At 39.2% G+C, this 18931-nt stretch overlaps 1 protein-coding gene across 1 annotated transcript in view; it reads left to right on the plus strand.

The window, feature by feature from the left end:
* The window catches only part of LOC108790128 (collagen alpha-1(XXII) chain-like), a 72499-nt gene that overhangs the window by 8084 nt on the left and 45484 nt on the right, over window positions 1-18931 (plus strand). The window contains exons 2-11 of the mRNA XM_018560336.1: window positions 3007-3115; window positions 6845-7156; window positions 8533-8656; window positions 10955-11348; window positions 12370-12447; window positions 13643-13654; window positions 13770-13856; window positions 14922-14975; window positions 15341-15394; window positions 17314-17367. Of these exons, the coding sequence (XP_018415838.1) occupies window positions 3007-3115; window positions 6845-7156; window positions 8533-8656; window positions 10955-11348; window positions 12370-12447; window positions 13643-13654; window positions 13770-13856; window positions 14922-14975; window positions 15341-15394; window positions 17314-17367 (1278 nt within the window). The remainder of the gene's footprint in view (window positions 1-3006; window positions 3116-6844; window positions 7157-8532; window positions 8657-10954; window positions 11349-12369; window positions 12448-13642; window positions 13655-13769; window positions 13857-14921; window positions 14976-15340; window positions 15395-17313; window positions 17368-18931) is intronic.

The raw sequence follows: 18931 nt of genomic DNA on the forward strand, positions 1-18931 counted from the left end.
AGGGGGCAGTGTCAACCTAGAGTTCCTCCATCCCACTCCTTACCTTTCCTCATCCTACCTTTCTCAAATCTGAGGGGCAGTGTGACCCCAGGGTCCCTCCTTCCAAACCCTTATCTTTCCTCATCCTACCTTTCCAATATTTGGAGGCAGTGTGACCCTAGGGTCCCTCCTTCCCACCCTTACCTTTCCTCATCCTACCTTTCCCAAATCTGGGGGCAGTGTCATCCCAGCTTCCCTCCCCTTACCTTTCCCCATTCCTAGTTTTACCAAATCTAGGGGCAGTGTCATCCCAGGGTCCTTCCTTCCCTCATCCTATTTTTCTCAAATCTGGGGAGTGTCACCCCAGGGTCCCTCCTCACCTCTCATCTTTCCGCATCCTACCTTTCCAAATCTGGGGGCAGTGTCACTCCAGGGCCCCTCCTTCCCACCCCTTACCTTTCCTCATCCTACCTTTCTTAATTTGGGGGCAGTGTCACCCCACGATCCCTCCTTTCCGCCCTCATCCTCTCATTTAAATGAATGAAGAAATTTGGAGTAGGATAGAATTTGATTTATTTTTGAAAATTAAGGTGTTTCCCATTATGTACAGTTTAAGCCTAGGTTTTCTCAAACCTGTGGGTATACAACTTTTTGCGCCCCCACTCCATCACATGACCTCCATTCCTAGCAGTCCTACAGTAATCTAGGTCCTCTGTGCATGTGCAGTCACTTGTATTGAGATTTACCACCTGGTTGCATGCAAAGATGTCAAACTGGAGAACAGTTGATAGGGCGATAAGGAAATGAGATGCAATGTAACAGAAACATGGAGTGGCTACACTGTTTAGGTGTGTGGCTTAAAACAGGGCTTACAAATGCACACTCTTAAAAGGAGATGTTGGGCAGGCATAGAAAGTTGTGTAATGCATTTAAAAATAAGAGCAGATACCAAGAAGTGTTAGTGTCAGCCCATGCAGACTGAATAACAGATATTGAGAATCACACCAGCATAAAGAAGATACTAAGTGGCACAGTGTAAACACCAAGAATAAAAGCACAACATTAACAATATATAGAGCGGATATCCTCAAAAGTCCCTGCTGCTAAGTTGATTAATCAATGTAAAAAAAACAACAAATAGCTGGTGGGACTTTATATTCAACAATCGCAGCAGAAAAGTATGCATCAAGTATTAAAACATGTAATTCTGCTTTATTAATACAATTGAAGCTAAAAGGCGTGCCCAAATGTCATAAAAACATCCATTATAAAGATAAGTTGTGATACATTGCCACAGAACTGCTAATTATTTGTACAAATACCATATGAGGTAATAATTTTTGCACATCAATTCTCTTATGGTCTATGCGTTTTGTGGCAAAAATTTCTTCTTTGGGATCATGTGCTTGTATTGAAAGCGAAATATCTGTTAAAAATCCTACAAACTGCATTACAGGCATATTAATTGAAAACATAGTTCCTTCACCTATCATTGTTGTATTTTGGGTCATCATTGCATATAATCTATTAAACATTTTAAAATCCTAATACAAAATAATCTTCTACATACAGGATTAAAGCAATATAAACAGTCAAAATGCATGATAGTATACTCATATTTAAAAATGTCCACCCTCATCCATTATGCCAGTAATACTTAATCCCCACAGTAGCAGTTAGGACAGGTCGGATGAACTCTCTGGAGAAAGATTAAAAGAAGCCAGCCAAAAATTAGGGCAGCGCAAGTCCTCCCATTAGGAAGCAAGGAGAAAGACAGGCAAAGAAAAGTTGGACTCAACCATCAAAGAGCCCTCCGCTGCAGCAGCAGCAGTACTCGGCCTAAGGCTGGATGTCCAGTGGACTTCCACAAGGCACTGCAGCTCTGCCTACCTCCTGCAAATCCCTTTTAAATCTTTTCCACCCTCAACTTCTGGGCTTGTCATACCTGACTTCCAGTGATGTCATTTTCTGTGTTGGCGCACCCGAGGATGTCACTTCTGGGTTAGAATGCAAAGAACGGCAAACACTCAGGAAAGAGTCATCACCATGAATACAAGGCATTCTCTGATTGCATGAGGGTAGGTGACATCACAATATGCCTCGCACTTAATCAGAGAACGCCTTGTATTTATTGAGAAAAACACTTCGGGGGGAGGGGGGTGGGATTCATCAAAACTGGAGCAGACAAAATGTGAAGCAGTTGCCCATGGCAAGCAATCAGCTTTTCTGTTCAGTTCAGGTAGGCTTTGAAAATAAAAAAGAGAAGCTGATTGGTTGCCATGGGCAATTGCTTCAAATTCTGTCTGCTACAGTTTTAATAAATTCCCCCCTATGTGTTTTCTGCATGGTCAAAGTGCCAAGTGAGTGACCACCTGTGTTTTCAGAGCAGAGGGGAAGTCACCAATCAGCGCCAGACAGGACCTGGAAGATCACTATAAAACACTGTAGTAGCTCTGGCTAATACGGTGCTTTACAGGATCCCTGTGGGCCGATCAGGTACATCATTATATCATATAATTATTACTGACACATTTTATATGTCAATAATATACGAATTCACTGGTTATTATGCATCATATTGTTGACATTCTGATCCCAGCATTGCCCATAGATCACATCAGACTCTTTTTTTTTTCTTTCATTATTTGTATGTATATATATCTATAAATATACTGTGTAAAAAAATTAAAAAGGAGAATCTGAGTAGTTATAATGGAAAAAAGGTCAGTTGTTCATCTACACACTTATATACAGTAAATCCTAGGTCCTACTATTGTGTCTACACTGACAATAACGTGGGAACAACAGTAAGGTTGTAGGTGTGGGAGGCACATAAACTTACTTGGGGCGACAACTGGTCATAGGCTGAGAATCAGGTCTGGTTGAAAGAATCTTTCCCCTAAAGATAAGGTGATCCCAGACACCAGGGCTGCCACTCATTCATCTAATGATTCTAAATATTGGCAAAAAATAAAAGAATATGATGTTTTTCTTGCTTTCTAATGTGTGTTTATTCTCTAATTCCAGGATGGAAGTGAAAACTCGAAGTATATTATAACATGGCTGCTTGTGGGTTCATTGCTCAGTGTACAATTTATTCAGATTCATGGACAGGAAGGTACTGGAGACCATTCAGGTAATTCATTATAATGTCATTTTTAAAAACCAAAACATAGTTATCCAAAATGATTTAGCCATACATTTTATTTAAAGAAGAGCATGTTTTGGGGGAAAAAGGCTTTTTTTTTTTTTTTTTAATAGCATCGTCATGTCGCCTAATAATGGTTAAAAGAGAACTAAAGCCAAACCTTTTTTGGGGGATTTTTTTGTCCTTTTGGTCACAGGAGTAGATTTACTAATGTACTCCTGTGACCCAGAGTCAGCATATAGTGGTGTACTGCCTGCTATATGCTGACAGCACAGAGCCACGCTGTAGCTGGGAAGGATTCCAACAATATTGTTAGGATCCAACCCGCTGCCTGATTGACAGCTGGCTCTACCTCTCTAGTGCCAAAGCAAACATAATTTTTTATAATTATGTTCTTATTTTCAAATAATTTGTTTTTTATTATTTTTGGCCTTGTGGGGAATCCGGGCCATGAAATAATGAAATTCCATGCAGCCATCACTTGAGTGCATGCATGTAGACAGGGAATGCCTGCTTGCTGTTTGCAGGACATAAGCAACAAAAAATGAAAATGTGAAAAGTATTTTGAAAAAATATCGCAGTTGCTTGAAATACACAGTCATTTAGCAAACTGAATGTCATCAATCTAGGGTTTACATGTATTTTAAGGTCAAAATGTTCAATGTCATGGTTGAAAGACTGCTTTAGTTCAATAGGAGTGTTTATCTTTTCATATTGCTCACTACCATTAAAAAATTCTATACATCTGCATTAGACGTGTATTTTGGTAACTCGTCCATGGTATGAGAAGTCTTCTGACCTGTCTTGCAGAGTGACACTTGTCTGTATTTTGAACACATTTAAAAGAATGCTCCTGTGTTTTTCGCTCTACAGGACATCTGTAACATGACATAAGGGAAATTAACTTAAGTTAAAAGTCAATTAAAGTAATTGCAGCAGTCATAGGTTGTTTTGAGTAAAAGTAATGACCGGACCACTCAGTAAAATCATTGGTGATTGACATTATGCAACATTTCTTTCTTGATGTATTTTTGTACCTATGTTTTAATACCAACAAAGAGAAAATTGTATCTTTGATATACTGTAAAATTATTAAAAGGTCATCACTGCATATGGTAGAATGTGTTTTCCATGAATGTGCCTTCCTCAACCTTCTAATGTATTCTTCACAAAAGTATATAAAGGTTGCAGATGGCAGTAACAACAACGAAAGTGACTAGAATCTAATCAGCTTGTATGGCTGTGTTTTGTTCCAGTTGAGGATTCCTGGCAACAGGGAATACCCAATTGGGGATCTTACTTGTGATTTACATTGTTTTTGTTTCTAAAGTGTGTAGTGGAGACCAGCTGAACAGGGGGGCCCTCTTATCGGACACCCCTGGAAGTGGAACAGTGAGGAAACAGAATGGCACAAGTGCCAGTGTTTGCAGGCTGGACCTGCATAGAGGTTGGGGTGCATGGACCAGACCACTGGAGGCTGCTGGGGCCCTTGGGTCACACAATAAGTGCAAGAGGGCCACATGCAGCCCTGGGGCTGCAGGTTGAACACCAGGAGTGTAGGATTTGTAGATTAAATAATTTCAAACACACACGAGAGGCAGAAGTGTTTATTATTGCTCCTGTGATTTTCAATATCTCATTGATATACACTCACATATTCACTTTTCTAGAGAGAAATGGAGTGTTTATGTCTTTGTTTGTGGGTCAAAGCCAAACATTGCTCAAGAGAAGGGAGGCTGTGGCATTTGTATCTGCTTAACAATGTTTGCCACATCTTGGCCAGGTCTTAGACTGTTGTCATTCTTGGTCAGAGACCCTGCATAGACAAACCCAAAGGAAAATCCAGTGATCCAGTGGTTTTGTGTGTCCTGTACACTCTGCAGTGTTTTCTGAAGCTTATCAACCCTACACTGGTTACTTCTGCGAACTACAGAACACCACCTCCCTATGTTATGGAGATGAGGAGAAGGTAATGTGTCTTGTAGCCTTAACACACTGTCCTAAGGTGACAACACTGCTTTGACTTAGATACAGCATTGTGAGTGAGCTTTGTCTCCCTAGGACACGTAGTGCATTACTTGCTCGCTCCGCCCATTTGACATTTCTCAGCTGTCAAATACCACATAGCATTAGGGAGCTCCCGAATGCCATTCGGGTCTGTGAGCTGAGGTGTCATATGAAAAGTATTATGACACCTCTGCTCACAGACCGGAATGGCATTCGGAAGCTCACGAATAGCATTCAGGAGCTCCCGAGTGCTATGTGGTATACTATTTGACAGCTGACAATGTCAAATAGGTGGAGTGAGTGCCGTGATGTCAGGGCTCACTCCGCCTATCTGTTTACTTTCGGGCAGGAGAAGTCATTTTGCGGCGAGTTTTCGTTGGGTTCGGATGGTCGTCGTGCAGCGGGACTTTTTTTTATGCCAGCAGGCGTTGTGCATCGCAATGGACGCTGGATTACACCGATGGAGCCATTTTTATTGTTTTAATTAAAGGAATAGTCAAAAATTGACTTTGTTATTTTTTTTTCAATTATGGGATTTTTTTCTAAAAGTGTGGTTTATTTACTTTGACTTTTAACCCTTTAGTGAATGAGTAGGGGTACAAGTACCTCTTACTCATTCACAAGGGGGGGCGGCATATGGGTGCCCCCTTAATTAAAGGGGTACCCTGATGCAAATAAGCCCCCCTGCCCACAGACCCCCACAACCACCCGGTCAGGGTTGTGGGGAATAGGCCCTTGTCCCCATCAGCATGGGGACACGCCCCCATGCCGAGGGCACGTAGCCTTGTAAGGCGCAGGGGGCAGGGGGGCGCTCGATCGTGCCTGCCCTTTCCTGCCCTGCCGGGTCTGTGCTTGGATCAAGGGTCGGGTAGGAATGTTAGCGGGGACCCCACATTTCCCCCCCCCATTTTGGGAGGGCTGGGGTTCCCCCTTAAAATTCCTACCAGACCTAAAGGGCCTGGGAGGGATTTTGGGGGGAACCCCACACATTTTTTTTTAAACTGGGGATGGGGTCTCTCCTAACATTCCTACCAGACCTGAAGGGTCTAATTGGGTGGGAACCTCACACTTCTTTTTTTTTTTCTCTTCTGCAGACTGTAAAAAAAAAAAGTTTGTTTTTTTCCCTCTCAAATGTCACTTTGCAGCAATGAAAATCCGTACAGACTACCGCTAACGAATTTCATCCGAATCTGAATCCCGAAACGAATTGACTTTTGGACCCGAAACCCGAAAAACGAAATAACGCAAAACCCAAATGAAAACGAAACGAAACTACAGTAAACAAATTTTTTTGCCGGTGCACATGTCTAGTACTCATTTCCTAAATTGCCTGAACTTTTTCTAATTTGTCCTCATTTGTACATTCTCTACATCCGATGCATTTAATCTTCAGATACAAAAGAGCTTTTCCCACCATTATAATATGTTATGATGGCCCCTATGTTCAGTGGCCTAATGATGGATTTATTATGTATGATTTTACTGTTCATATTCACTGGCTTTATAAATGTCATAATTTTACCAACCTGTGAACGAATTGTATTTTTCTTTTCCTTAGACATGTAGAAATCAGTAAAAAGTAATACAAAAAATTTGAGCATGATAAAAAATATATAAAATACTTCTTTGATTCTAAACCTTTTGTAGATGAATATGTTATCATTCATCTGACCAGTCCTTCATCTGCTGTTTTCTGTCCTCTACCACTAGGTGACAATTACTCACAGGAAGAGATATATTCAGAAGAATATGAAAGAGGTCCTTACAATGGATACCCTTCAGGAGATGACTATTTGATTACTGCAACAGATGTTCCATCTAATGAAGTTACATTTTCTGGCTACTACCCAGATACTCAGCTTGTAACAGAAGAATCAGATCCTTATCCTTCTCCGACAGAGTCATATTTTGCAGCAAGAGATGTTACTACAATTACAACAAGGCTTCCATACTACCGCCAGACTACACCAAGCCCAAATGAAGATATTCTATCAGCACCTGATGTTTCCTTCCAGGATGAAGGTATCTATACTCATTTTTTATTTTATCAGTTGCCAAAATGTTATTTACTTTAGGATACAATTTTTCTCTCATCATTCTAAATGAACAAGATCATAGTTTACCTCGATATGCGCAATCTGAGGACACCTCTCCCCCTAGTAAGTACATAGAACCCAGAGGAATTTTGGGGTTTAATGAGGTGTCATATCCATTGCATTAGTAAAATCAAGAACATTCATTTATTTAGACATATAAATACATAAATAAGATAAAAATGATCATCCAAAACATAAATTCCGCAATGTCTTTGTTACATGCCCTACCAATAGATATGCAAAGATACCAGAAAGGACATTAATAAGGTGTCCATGTTGATTATGCAAGATCAGTGTTGATGCCAAATTTGTGATCCTTTCAGGATGGCTTGCATATTCGGTGTTGGTCCCGGTCGGTCTCATAATTCTAAATTGATTTTAACAAGACAATAATTCATTTGAATTGCATAAAATAGATTGCTTTAGCAATTGGCATGTCAAGAACAGCCATTTTGTTTGGGTAATGGCCATAAACACAGAATAATTAACTTTGTGAGTTTTATAAACCATTTATTATTATTATTATTATTACATAGGATTTATATAGCGCCAACAGTTTGCGCAGCGCTTTACAATATAAGGAAGACATTACAATAACAATACAATTCAAGACAAGATGGTAAGGAGGGCCCTGCCCCTGAGGGCTTACAATCTAAAAAAGGGCTTACAATTTAAAAAAATACACAGTAAATAAGGTACTGGATTATAGGGATATCCTGTATAGGCAATTTTACTAAATACATACATTTCCCTGATAAACAGCCCAGTGTTCTAAAATATAGCTTATGATAATTATTTGAGACCCTCACTGCACAGCGTGTCCTAGTGGCATTAATAAAGCACTTCTGGCTATTACAAGTACTCATCATTGATGCTTAGGGTCTACTGTGAAATGCAATTCTCACCCAGTTTTTGCAGACTACACTCCACAAAACTAACATGGCTATTTACAAAAGGGGGAAGAGTTTGGAGAAGGAAGGAGAAGTGAACAATCTAGGACAACATAGCTGAACTGGAAAAAATCTCCAATTCTGCTCACTTTCCAGTTCAGCTATGTTGTCCTAGATTGTTCACTTCTCCTGCCTCCTACAAACTTTACCGTTTAGTGATTTTACCCTGTAAGTTCATATGGATAAGCATCAGAAGTGCTCATTATTATATGTGGTGGTTTCCCAACTTCTTGGAAAAGAATGAAGTGTTAACTGCATGAGTGCTACTGTTTTGTGTTGGAGCATGTTCAAGAACAGGCAGATGTCCCATGCTAATAACTGTGTATGGCCGTCTTTGCTGGATTTTTTGTAGCAACAAACTTGATAGAAGAGTTTCGTGTGGGCAGCATATCTGGAGTCCGGATAGTAACAGGAACACAAAACAATCTGAAGGCATATCAGCTTGGGACAAGAGCACATGTAACAAGGCAATCCAGGTATTTTATTAAGATAGTATATCATTAGCTTTTTCACTCTCACTATGAGGAAATGTTGTGAACACCAAGGTTGTCATTTTATAAACATTTAGTGCTTTACATTACAAGTATCCATTGACTGTATGCTGCTTAATCGTTAGAAGCATGAGACAGCTATCCCATTTAATTATTTCAAATATAAAGCAGAGTAATTTAACACCAGAAGGTTAGAATTGTGCAGAAGAATTTATAGCACAGTTACTAATATATTGATCTTCCAATGGTGCACAGTGACTTGTTATGTTTAAAAGGAAACCAGTTGTCGCTGGCATTATGCAAAAATCTGTGCTGTCTTACATTGTCTCCCAAACCCTTAGAATGCATAAATGCCAAATGACAGAGCAGAATTCAAAAAGAAAAAAATGCTGCATGCCAAATTAAGCTAGAAAGCTCATTTTATTGGCATTTATGGCATACATGTTCTACACTAACCCCTACCTGCGATTCTCTCTCTGACACATTTTACACAAAACTGGGACTTAATTGTAGAGCTAGCGGAAACAGGAAGAGGCAAGAATATGTATACATTGATTCTAGGGATTTACTGAGCTGCTCTTGCACCTTCTGTTCCAAACTTCAAACTAACAAATCAAGTCTGTATGAATGCAGTGGACCAATAATTAATATTTTATCATTATTGTTTGATTGCATTCACTTGGATTTCATTTCTTAGTTTTAGGTTTTGCACTGTCGTTGCAAGAACTGCTTAGCCCTAGTTGTGGGCGAAACACGTCTCAAAGAGAGAGGATCCCAGGTGGTGATTAGTGTAGACCAGGGGTGCCCACAATTTTTGTGTTAAGATCTACTTTTCAAATGGCAAGCTACATGAGATCTACAAAAAAAAAACTCCCTCGCTCTCCTGGCTGTCTATCCTGCCTGTCTCTCCTTGCTCTCTCTCCTGGCTGTCTCTTGTTGCTCTCTCTCCTGGCTGTCATTTTTTGTTTCCTGTCCTAGCTATCTCTCTTTGCTCTCTTGGCTGTCTCTCCTTGCTCTCTCTTTCCTGGCTGTTTCTCCTCTCTCTCTCCCCTGGCTGTCTTTCCTCTCTCTCCTGTCTGTCTCTCCCCGCTCTCTCCTGGCTCACCTTGCTGTACTTTGCAAACAGTGTAGTGCAACAGGTTGTGTAAAACTAATATTCTTTGATGTAATACATAGCACTTCAACCACCAGTATCCACCAGAAAAGCTGTCAGGGAGCTGGGCTCAGCAGACTCAGGCTAATAGGTAACTACAAGACAAGACACAGAGAGCGCCTCCATCGCATTAAAACTTTTTAATAAACGAATAAAAAATGGTATAAAGGTACTCACAAAGGACGAATAAAAACAGGCATAAAAGGGTCAGAACGAAAGGTGCATATCCACCGGCTGTTCGTCTTCCCTGGTAGTGAAGTGGTTTACGCGTTTCAGAGGTCACGCCTCCTTCCTCAGAACCAATTGGTTCTGAGGAAGGAGGCGTGACCTCTGAAACGCGTAAACCACTTCACTACCAGGGAAGACGAACAGCCGGTGGATATGCACCCTTTTATGCCTGTTTTTATTCGTCCTTTGTGAGTACCTTTATACCATTTTTTATTCGTTTATTAAAAAGATTTTATGCGATGGAGGCGCTCTCTGTGTCTTGTCTTGCAGTGCTGAGGTTGTTCTGAACCTGGTGAGAGCCGCCCTGTCATCACCCTGCACTCCTGAACATCATTGATTAATACTCTCTTGAACCGAAATCTGCTGGCGCGGTGTTTGATTTTGTCTGCTAATAGGTAACTATGTGTGCACAGCTAAATAAATATACCAAAATGGAATAAAGGGGCCACCATTCACACCCTTCGTGATCTACCAGCAGCAGCTTTGAGAGCTAATGGTAGATCTACACCCCTGGTGTAGACCATTTATGCCAACAAAATGGACTTTTAGGATTAATTTGTCTTGCATCATTTTCTGCTTTTGAATTCTGGATTCTGAGTGGAGATTATCATAGGAGTTGTGCCGGCATCCACTGTGGGGAGCTTGATCTAAAGCAAATAACACTAGTTTTTTACATTCATGTTCACTATACAACTCTGGTATTTCATAGTACTGTGCATTATCATGTTTTGGGAGACAGCATGTGAAGTCAGGCAGATTCCGAAGTAGTAATCAGGTAAACTCTGACTGAGGAAATATACATCTATCATAAGCAAACTTGCACCTATATAATAATTTAAGTTTCTAGACATAACACTGGTTTCTAAGTACCTTACGATTGTGCTTGTTTCATTCCATTTCAGGTTGTTATTCCCATATGGAGTGCCGCAGGAGTTCACCCTGACCTCCACCTTCAGATTAAAGGAGAGGACATCTGAAGATGTGTGGAACCTGTTGGATCTGGAGTCCAGGAATGGGGTTGAGCAGTTTAGGCTTCGTTTGTATGGGGAAATGAATGCAGTAGATGTATACAATGCAGCTGCAGCTAGTCGGGATAAGGTAACGACATTTGAGAACGTGGGGAAGCTGTTTGATGGCAAATGGCACAAGCTGTCTCTGAGTGTTCGAAGAGATCAGGTCACTCTGTATGTGGACTGCCAGCAAGTTGGATCTTCTCCTGTGAACCTGTATGGTTCTCTAAAAACAGATGGAATCAGCACCCTAGCTCGCAGGATTAAAGATGGTGTCACAGCTAATGTAAGTTGATATATTTATAATCTCTTACACTCTTTAGTCAACTGAAGATATGCTAAAGAGAACTGATTATCAAGATATAAGATACCACCTCACATACATACTGGAACAGTATACATTTTAATTGTATCTCCAATATCTAGACTTTGATATTGTGAAGAAATCTAGAAATATATACTGTTTATAGTTTAGTGTTCATCCTTTATCAAATCTTCATGACAGTAATCATTGTTGGGCACTCCTTAGTGTATATGCATTTTGATATGTGTTTGAACATTGCGTTAAGTTTTTTTTCCAAACTTTATTTTAAGTTTTCAATTATGAGAATTACACCCAAGGAATACAAAAACAATACATTACATTACAAGAAAAGGGAACAATGTGGGAAGGCTTTTTGTTCAATATAGCAGTACCGTCATTTACCTGTATACATTGGGAAAGATGAGTGGGCAGTATCATCCCGTATCAAACCTTTTGTGTCAAACCATAAACGGATACCTGGTGTGATATCTTATACTGTTATCCGGTTCGGGTATTGCACCAGTTGAGCCATATCTACGAGAGGCTCAATACCACCCAGACCCTGCCCTGTTGGGCCAAGAGGGATAGATACAAAACTGACGGGGGAAAGTAGGAATAAGTCTGCGTTGAGTTTTTAAAGTCTTTTCTATCACATTATTTCAACTGCAGTTTCCTAAGCCAAGCACTACTTGGCTTGGCATAGCTGTCATAAGGTCCAGGCCTTCACCCAGCATTTTGCATTCTAAAATTAAAGTTAAGGAAATGATGGGTGAAGAACAAACTCTTATGAGATCTGCCCTTTGACCTTGCAGCTGCCACTTCTGGCCTTGCTGCCTTGATCTATTGAGTGCTCCTGATAGGAATGATACATAGACAATAGACATAGACAATAAATTATATACTTTATATTAGACATTTTCCATTTTTCTTGAAGACGTAAGACTAAGAAAATTTGCAACAAGATTTCAACTGACAACGTTTCTGTTATGGTTTTCTGGTGTAGGTTGACATACAGCAACTTGAACTTTCAGCAGATGCAGGAAGGGCCAAGGAAACTTTATGCTGTGAAATGGCTGACGTGGTGAGTATGATGGAGATCCTGTACAATATGTATTCAGATGATAATTGAAAAGACATATCTAGCTAAAGGTTGGACTGTTGGCTCTGACCTTCCCATATAATGTTATTGCGTAGTGAATTCAGGATTCACCCTCAGTACAGCCTAGTATGAAGCCTCAACAATTTAGATTAGTAATGCTTAATGAATACAGTCATAGCTGAAAGTAAGGCACAGGTAATGATCAAAAGTGCAGATCAAAGTTTAAACTAGACTGGAAATCCTTAAGGTTATGTTTAATAGTTTTAATAAATTAATATTAAAGACAGAATGTTAGATGGCATCCACATTTATACTTGCAAAGTTTCAGGAAAATGAGGAGATAGATTGATTTCATTACAACGGTCTCCTATTTGTAGGAATATGATGTACAAAGAATGGTAATTGATACATTTTCATTCCCTCTGTTCCCTAATAAATGTAAACTTAACTTGCAAACATGTTTGCTTAGATATGGGTCTTTTAACATGTATTTAATACTTTTTCATAACCATGTACTAGAAAATGCATCCTCCTCAAAATGGTGATGCTACATAAGTTATAATATACAATTAACTCAGGTTTTGACTAAGGGCAACTAATGCCCTAAGCACAGCCCAACAATAACGCCCTTTTCATCACCTTCTTTGCTTAACTGACAAAATATTAAGACTCAATAAGTGCTGCAAGTGAAATTAAAATGTAAAAATGTATAAATCTTGAGTTTTGGTTTTTTTTTCTCCAGTTTTTCTTCAACGTCAGCCCCAGGATAGACCCCACAAATATATTAAATAAAAGGTTTTCATTTGATTTATTTAACAGATTGGGCATGAATCAAGATCAAGCAACTGACTGCGGCCTTTTATTTAGCAAAAAGGCAAAAAAGGATAAGTGCACTGTGTATAGAAGTGCACTTATCGTTTACGGGCTCAATAGCTAAGGCAAAAATACTGTGGTGTCCCCTCCCCTTGGAACCCTAAGCATGTGCTTATTTTGCTTAATCCAGCCCTGAATTAACAGAATAATTTATTACTGTTGAATAAAATGAATAAATGAATTTTTGTGTCTTAGGTCATTACTTTATTCAACACACAATACTGAAAATGTTAAGCTTTTAAAGATTGTTTTTAAGAAAGCTAAGTTGAAAATTTTAATTATTTATCTCTCTTTTTTTATGCAGAAAGATGACCGGGTAAGTAAGATAAATGCATGTTCAAAGCCTGGCAATCAATGATTACTATATGTACTATTTTAAGCACTATTTATTAATATTTGTTTTCCTTTTAAAAAAATAAATAAAAATAAAGTGTGCAGATTTGGGTGAAGACGCCGTAGCGATCAGTTGTAACTGTCTACCAGGAGAAGCAGGGTTCCCTGGATTTCCCGGTTCCAAGGTGAGAAAAGTTTGCCATACTGGAATATTCCTTTTTTCTTTTTTTAATATATTTTAGTGAAAAGAACATTAGCATATGGTAACCTGTGACAATCAATCACTATTTGCTCGGCAGATTTTTGACATCTGATTTCTGATTGGTGGCCACATTTCGTTAATTTTCCATTATATTATAAGTAAGCACATTCTTCAAACAGTTGAGGACCTAGGACACACCCTGCACACAGTTGCATGACTGCAGGGGGTGTCTTGACTATGTAACCCCTAAATTAACTCTCTTTATCCTTTACAAGCCCTTATTAACTCCACACTTCCTGTTTTCCTTAGCTTTTTTTAAATACTTTTCTTACAAAAAATGTTTAAAATGTTTTCATTTCTTTAAATTTTTTGGTTGCAATAACATGAAGAAATAAACAAAAACACAAATAAGCAGTCAATGTATTTGTAGCCATTTGTACCAGAAACATATTTTTTATGTCTTGATAAAAGACATAATAATAAATAGATGCTTAATAATGATACTAGTTATATCACTAATTAATCTGGGTAACACATAAAATTAAAGAATGAAATGCTACCAAAAATACTATTCTGTATCACAGCCAGAAAATGGAGGGGTGGGGTGGGGGAGCAGGTAACATAGTGAGAGCAGGGAGGATTAATGGGGACAGACACTGTAGTGAGGGAGCACATGCTGGCACGCTTGGTAAGAGTGGGGGCCTGGCAGAGTAGTGAGAGCAGAAGGGGAGACTCTGGCAGAAAATGCTAAACCCCTTTATTGCCTCCTGGTTGTTCCATCTGCATATGCATGGACTTGTCAATGATCACAACAAATATGTAGATGATAATCAGTGCATGTGCAGTTTTCTGCTGCCACCCATGTTGTCGTATACAGTATATACAGTATATGTACTGTATATCAGTTCAGTCTCATTTAATAGCAAAGTGTTGCATATATTATTAATCATCCCACGGAGAAGTATCATATTTACCCCGGAGCTTAATTGGTTGTGTTTAGTTGTTTAAGAAGAGCAGCTCAATGTGATTCAATACTTTTGCCTTATAGGGTGAAAAGGGTGTCCAAGGGCCACTAGGCTATACAGGAATCCTTGGCCGACAAGTAAGTGGAACAATGACAGACCATGAGAGATAACAAAGACCAACTATATAATTTTAAATGTGTTTATATGCTAAAGTGGTGCTGTTTAAAGGATAAATCGAGATCATTTTTTATCCCTCTACAGTTTTATTAGGTTTCTCAAATTCTGAGTGGCCTATGGAGGTGTGTATTATAGATCTGTGGGCATGGTTTTGTTTTGATACACCTGAAATGTATTTAAAACAGTTTTGTTATGTGGGGCTAAGGTGCCGGGATCTTGATTACTTGGGTTCACAGGTCTGCTGTGTAATATGTATTCTGTTAGAAAACAGTATTGTTTACTCTTTAATTATGTGATGTGATCCCTATCCTGTATATTTTTGCAGGGATCTAAAGGATCTAGAGGGGCAACAGGAAGAAGAGGTGATACGGGGCCTAGAGTACGTATGCTAAGTCCATTTTATTCTCAAAGTCACTTTTATGCAAAAAATTATGCTAAATGTTGGTCAATTATTTATTATTTCTAATATGAAACATTATACAGGGAAGTATCGTGTTTAATTGTTACTATGTTATTATTAACATTGTGCACACATCCTTACCTTGCACCCAGAGCACAAAACCTAAATATACAAAAGCTATGTGGTACAAAACTTAGAAAACACTATTTCACTGTATTAGGCATGGTAAACCAACTTACCTGTTGTCATGGAAACTGGATACCTTTGTGCTATCTGCATGTTGGAGAGGGTGTAAATGTTTAAAGGGCTGATGAACAGAAAACACGCAAAAAATTTGTTTTGTTTCATTTTGTATCCATTCGTATTTTGTTGTTTTTGTAATATTCAGATCCACTCGTTATTCTTATTTGGACACGTTTTGGACATTCGAATGGGGTTTAAAAAAAATCTAATTTAATTGAATTAATACCAGGCCACTTAGGTCTGGTTGAAATGTTAGGGGGGACTCCACAACAAAAAATAAAATCCCTTACCAGACCTTTGATCTGAGCAGCGGCCCGGCAGAGCAGGAAAGGGGGGGAACGAGCGTGTGCCCCCCTCTCGGCACCATACCAGGCCACTTGCCATCAACATGGGGCAGGGTCCTCATGTTGATGAGGACAAGGGCCTCTTCCCCACAACCCTGGCCCACTGGTTGTGGGGGTCTGCAGGCAGGGGGGCCTATAGAAATCTGAGTGCCCCCTTTGATAAAAGGGGCACCCAGATACCACCCCCCCAGGTGAATGAGTGATGGGTACATGTAAGCCTCACTCATTCACTAAATAAACATTCAATAGTAAAGAAACACAAAACATCGATCAATCACATGGTCCAGTGATATAAATCCTCCTGATCCTGGATGTCCAATATAAACAAAAAATCCCACCATCGACCGCATCTTTGTTTTTTCAGGAAGTGGGCAAGAAATAGACCCCACTTTTTTTTTTTGCTGCTTTGTGTCCCCCCTTTAAATTCCTACCAGACCTAAAGGGCCTGGTATGAATTGGGAGGGGGACCGCATGCTGTTTTTTTAATTTAACCATGAACAATAGTTAGAATGTCATGCAGATGCATCCAAATGTTTGTTACTGCAAAATTCAGATTCGTTTGCGTTCAGTATTTGTTTCTTTCAGAAATTCAGATGCTTCCGAATGTCCGAATTCACAAAAATGTGTCCGAATTTGCATTTGGCACAAAACTAAATTTACATGTCTAGTAAGCACACCTACCAGATCTTTACCAGAGAGCCCTGCAAGCAATAATGGGCTTTACTGATGGGTTTACCAGGTTCCAGGCCTAGTGCAGATGGCAGCTGACCAGGGACAGAGGCAAAGCATGATACACAGTCAAAAGACAATATCGGGAACGGGGACAGACAAAAGGTCTGGATGAGCAGTAAACAAGTTGATAATCAGAGAAACCAAAATGCAGGCACGCAGATTTAAGCTTTGAGCTAGAAAATAATGTCCATACATGTGCCTTTTAGATTGTAAGCCCTCAGGGGCAGGGCCCTCCTTACCATCTTGTCTTGAATTGTATTGTGATTGTAATGTCTGCCCTATATTGTAAAGCGCTGCACAAACTGTTGGCGCTATATAAATCCTGTATAATAATAATAATAATATTGTAGGTAGGTAAACATGTATAACCTATACCAAAAGTGTTGAGTGGAGGATAGAGCAGATAAGGATTTAGTGGCATGCTAATCCAACCTCTGTGTTTTACACTTTTTAATGAGCTGCCAGTTAAAAAGAAATTGATAATTTGGATATAATTGCCCCTAACATTAAGGAATAATAATTATAGTATCTGAATGCTTGCTAATAAACTGGATTTTCCTTTTAACCTTTCTTCTTTAGGGAGACCCAGGTTTTGATGGTGATGAAGGTGCCTCTGGCTATCCAGGAGAAATTGTAAGTGGAGCATTATCTGAATGTTCAATACAAATGATACTACTTGACAGTAAATAATACTACACTGCGTTGTGCAACCTTTTTTTAGACTGCAAAATATAATACCACTGTAGTTTGATGCATAACTTTTAGCAAGCAACTTGTGCTTCTTATTTATCATAATATCCGGCAGTCATGTGTGAGAATTAGGGAAGTGTAGATTATAATCAAAGTATGTTGTCAGCCAGGACTATTAAATGGTTCCTTTCTTTTTATATAATTTTGCTTATTTAGCTGTGGCTAGACAATGTATTCTATATTGTTTAAACATGTAGTTTAGTTTTTCTTAAATTAAAAATGATATAGACATTTTATGTGCACTGACCCAGTCTTGATGGCCATGATGCTACCATTGTTATAGACACGTTGACTTCATTAGGCCAGATTTAGTCAGATTTAGTTCTGACCTGCTGATCATTTTAACCTGTCATAAAAATTTTAACTGACTGAAGTCCTGCGGTGAGATGTATGGATCCCTAGTATTCTGTGAACACCCAGAAAGTCAGGTCTGGGGGCAGGTGTATCCCATTATCAGTATATCTATAAGAAATTAAGTTATACAAAAATCAAATGCTGTTAATTAGTGGGGGTGTTAGATGTAAAACAGGGAATACGTGTCAGTATTCAAACTTATATACTGACTGACCAGTCAAATATTCTTCTAAAAAAATAACACTAAAAGAAATAAAAAGTTTGTCAACAAGAAAGTAGAAAACATCTCCACTTTTCTAGGCCCCAATGTTGACTGACAAAGTTATATTTCTTCAGAACCTGCTGGGCTCAATTATTTGCAGCTTCTAGTCTGGGGCTGTGGCCATTGGCTATAGTTAGCATGATGCAGTTTCAGGTCAGAAAAATGTTGCTTGTAATGGATTTCTATGACACAGCTGCATCAATATGAAACTGCTTTGAGTAATTTAACAGCAACCTAAGAACAGTGGATCAACTAAGAATTAGATGTCAAGATCCCCAATAGTCCACAACATGGGCAAGTGCATCTTTTTTACTTTTCCTTTTTCCAGGTTTCAGGTCTTCCCTTTGAAACAAAAAGTGCATGGTAGTGCATTCAAAACTTCAGTACTAGGCATATACAGTATGTGGACAGTGGCCCATACCTAATAAGAAATATACAGCAATGTTCATTAAATTGCAAAGCAGCAGGACTTGGTTTTGTGTTAAACTCTTTTCTAGTCCCTGAATGAAAAAAACAGAAAAAGCGCCGGAGGTGACCACTCCACTAAAAGGGTTCACATATGTGGGTGCTACACGTCGCTGCCCCACTTCAGCCCGGGAGACTGTGGTATCTGGGAAGATAACAAAAGACAGGGGGCGCCCACCCTAGTGTGGATCAATTTTATTGAAAATCTGCAAAGATAAAATAATACTCACAAGAGTAGATCACAAAAGAGCTTTCAAAATCCAAGGATTGATAAACCAGGAAATTATGAATGGGAGCTGCACAGACAGATCTATGTGACAGCTCAAATTGCCTACATCCTCATGATCCACACAAGGGTAGGCGCCC

The sequence above is a fragment of the Nanorana parkeri genome, unplaced genomic scaffold (assembly GCF_000935625.1).
Source record: "Nanorana parkeri isolate BGI_ZX_2015 unplaced genomic scaffold, ASM93562v1 scaffold451, whole genome shotgun sequence".
Classification (NCBI taxonomy): Eukaryota; Metazoa; Chordata; class Amphibia; order Anura; family Dicroglossidae; genus Nanorana; species Nanorana parkeri.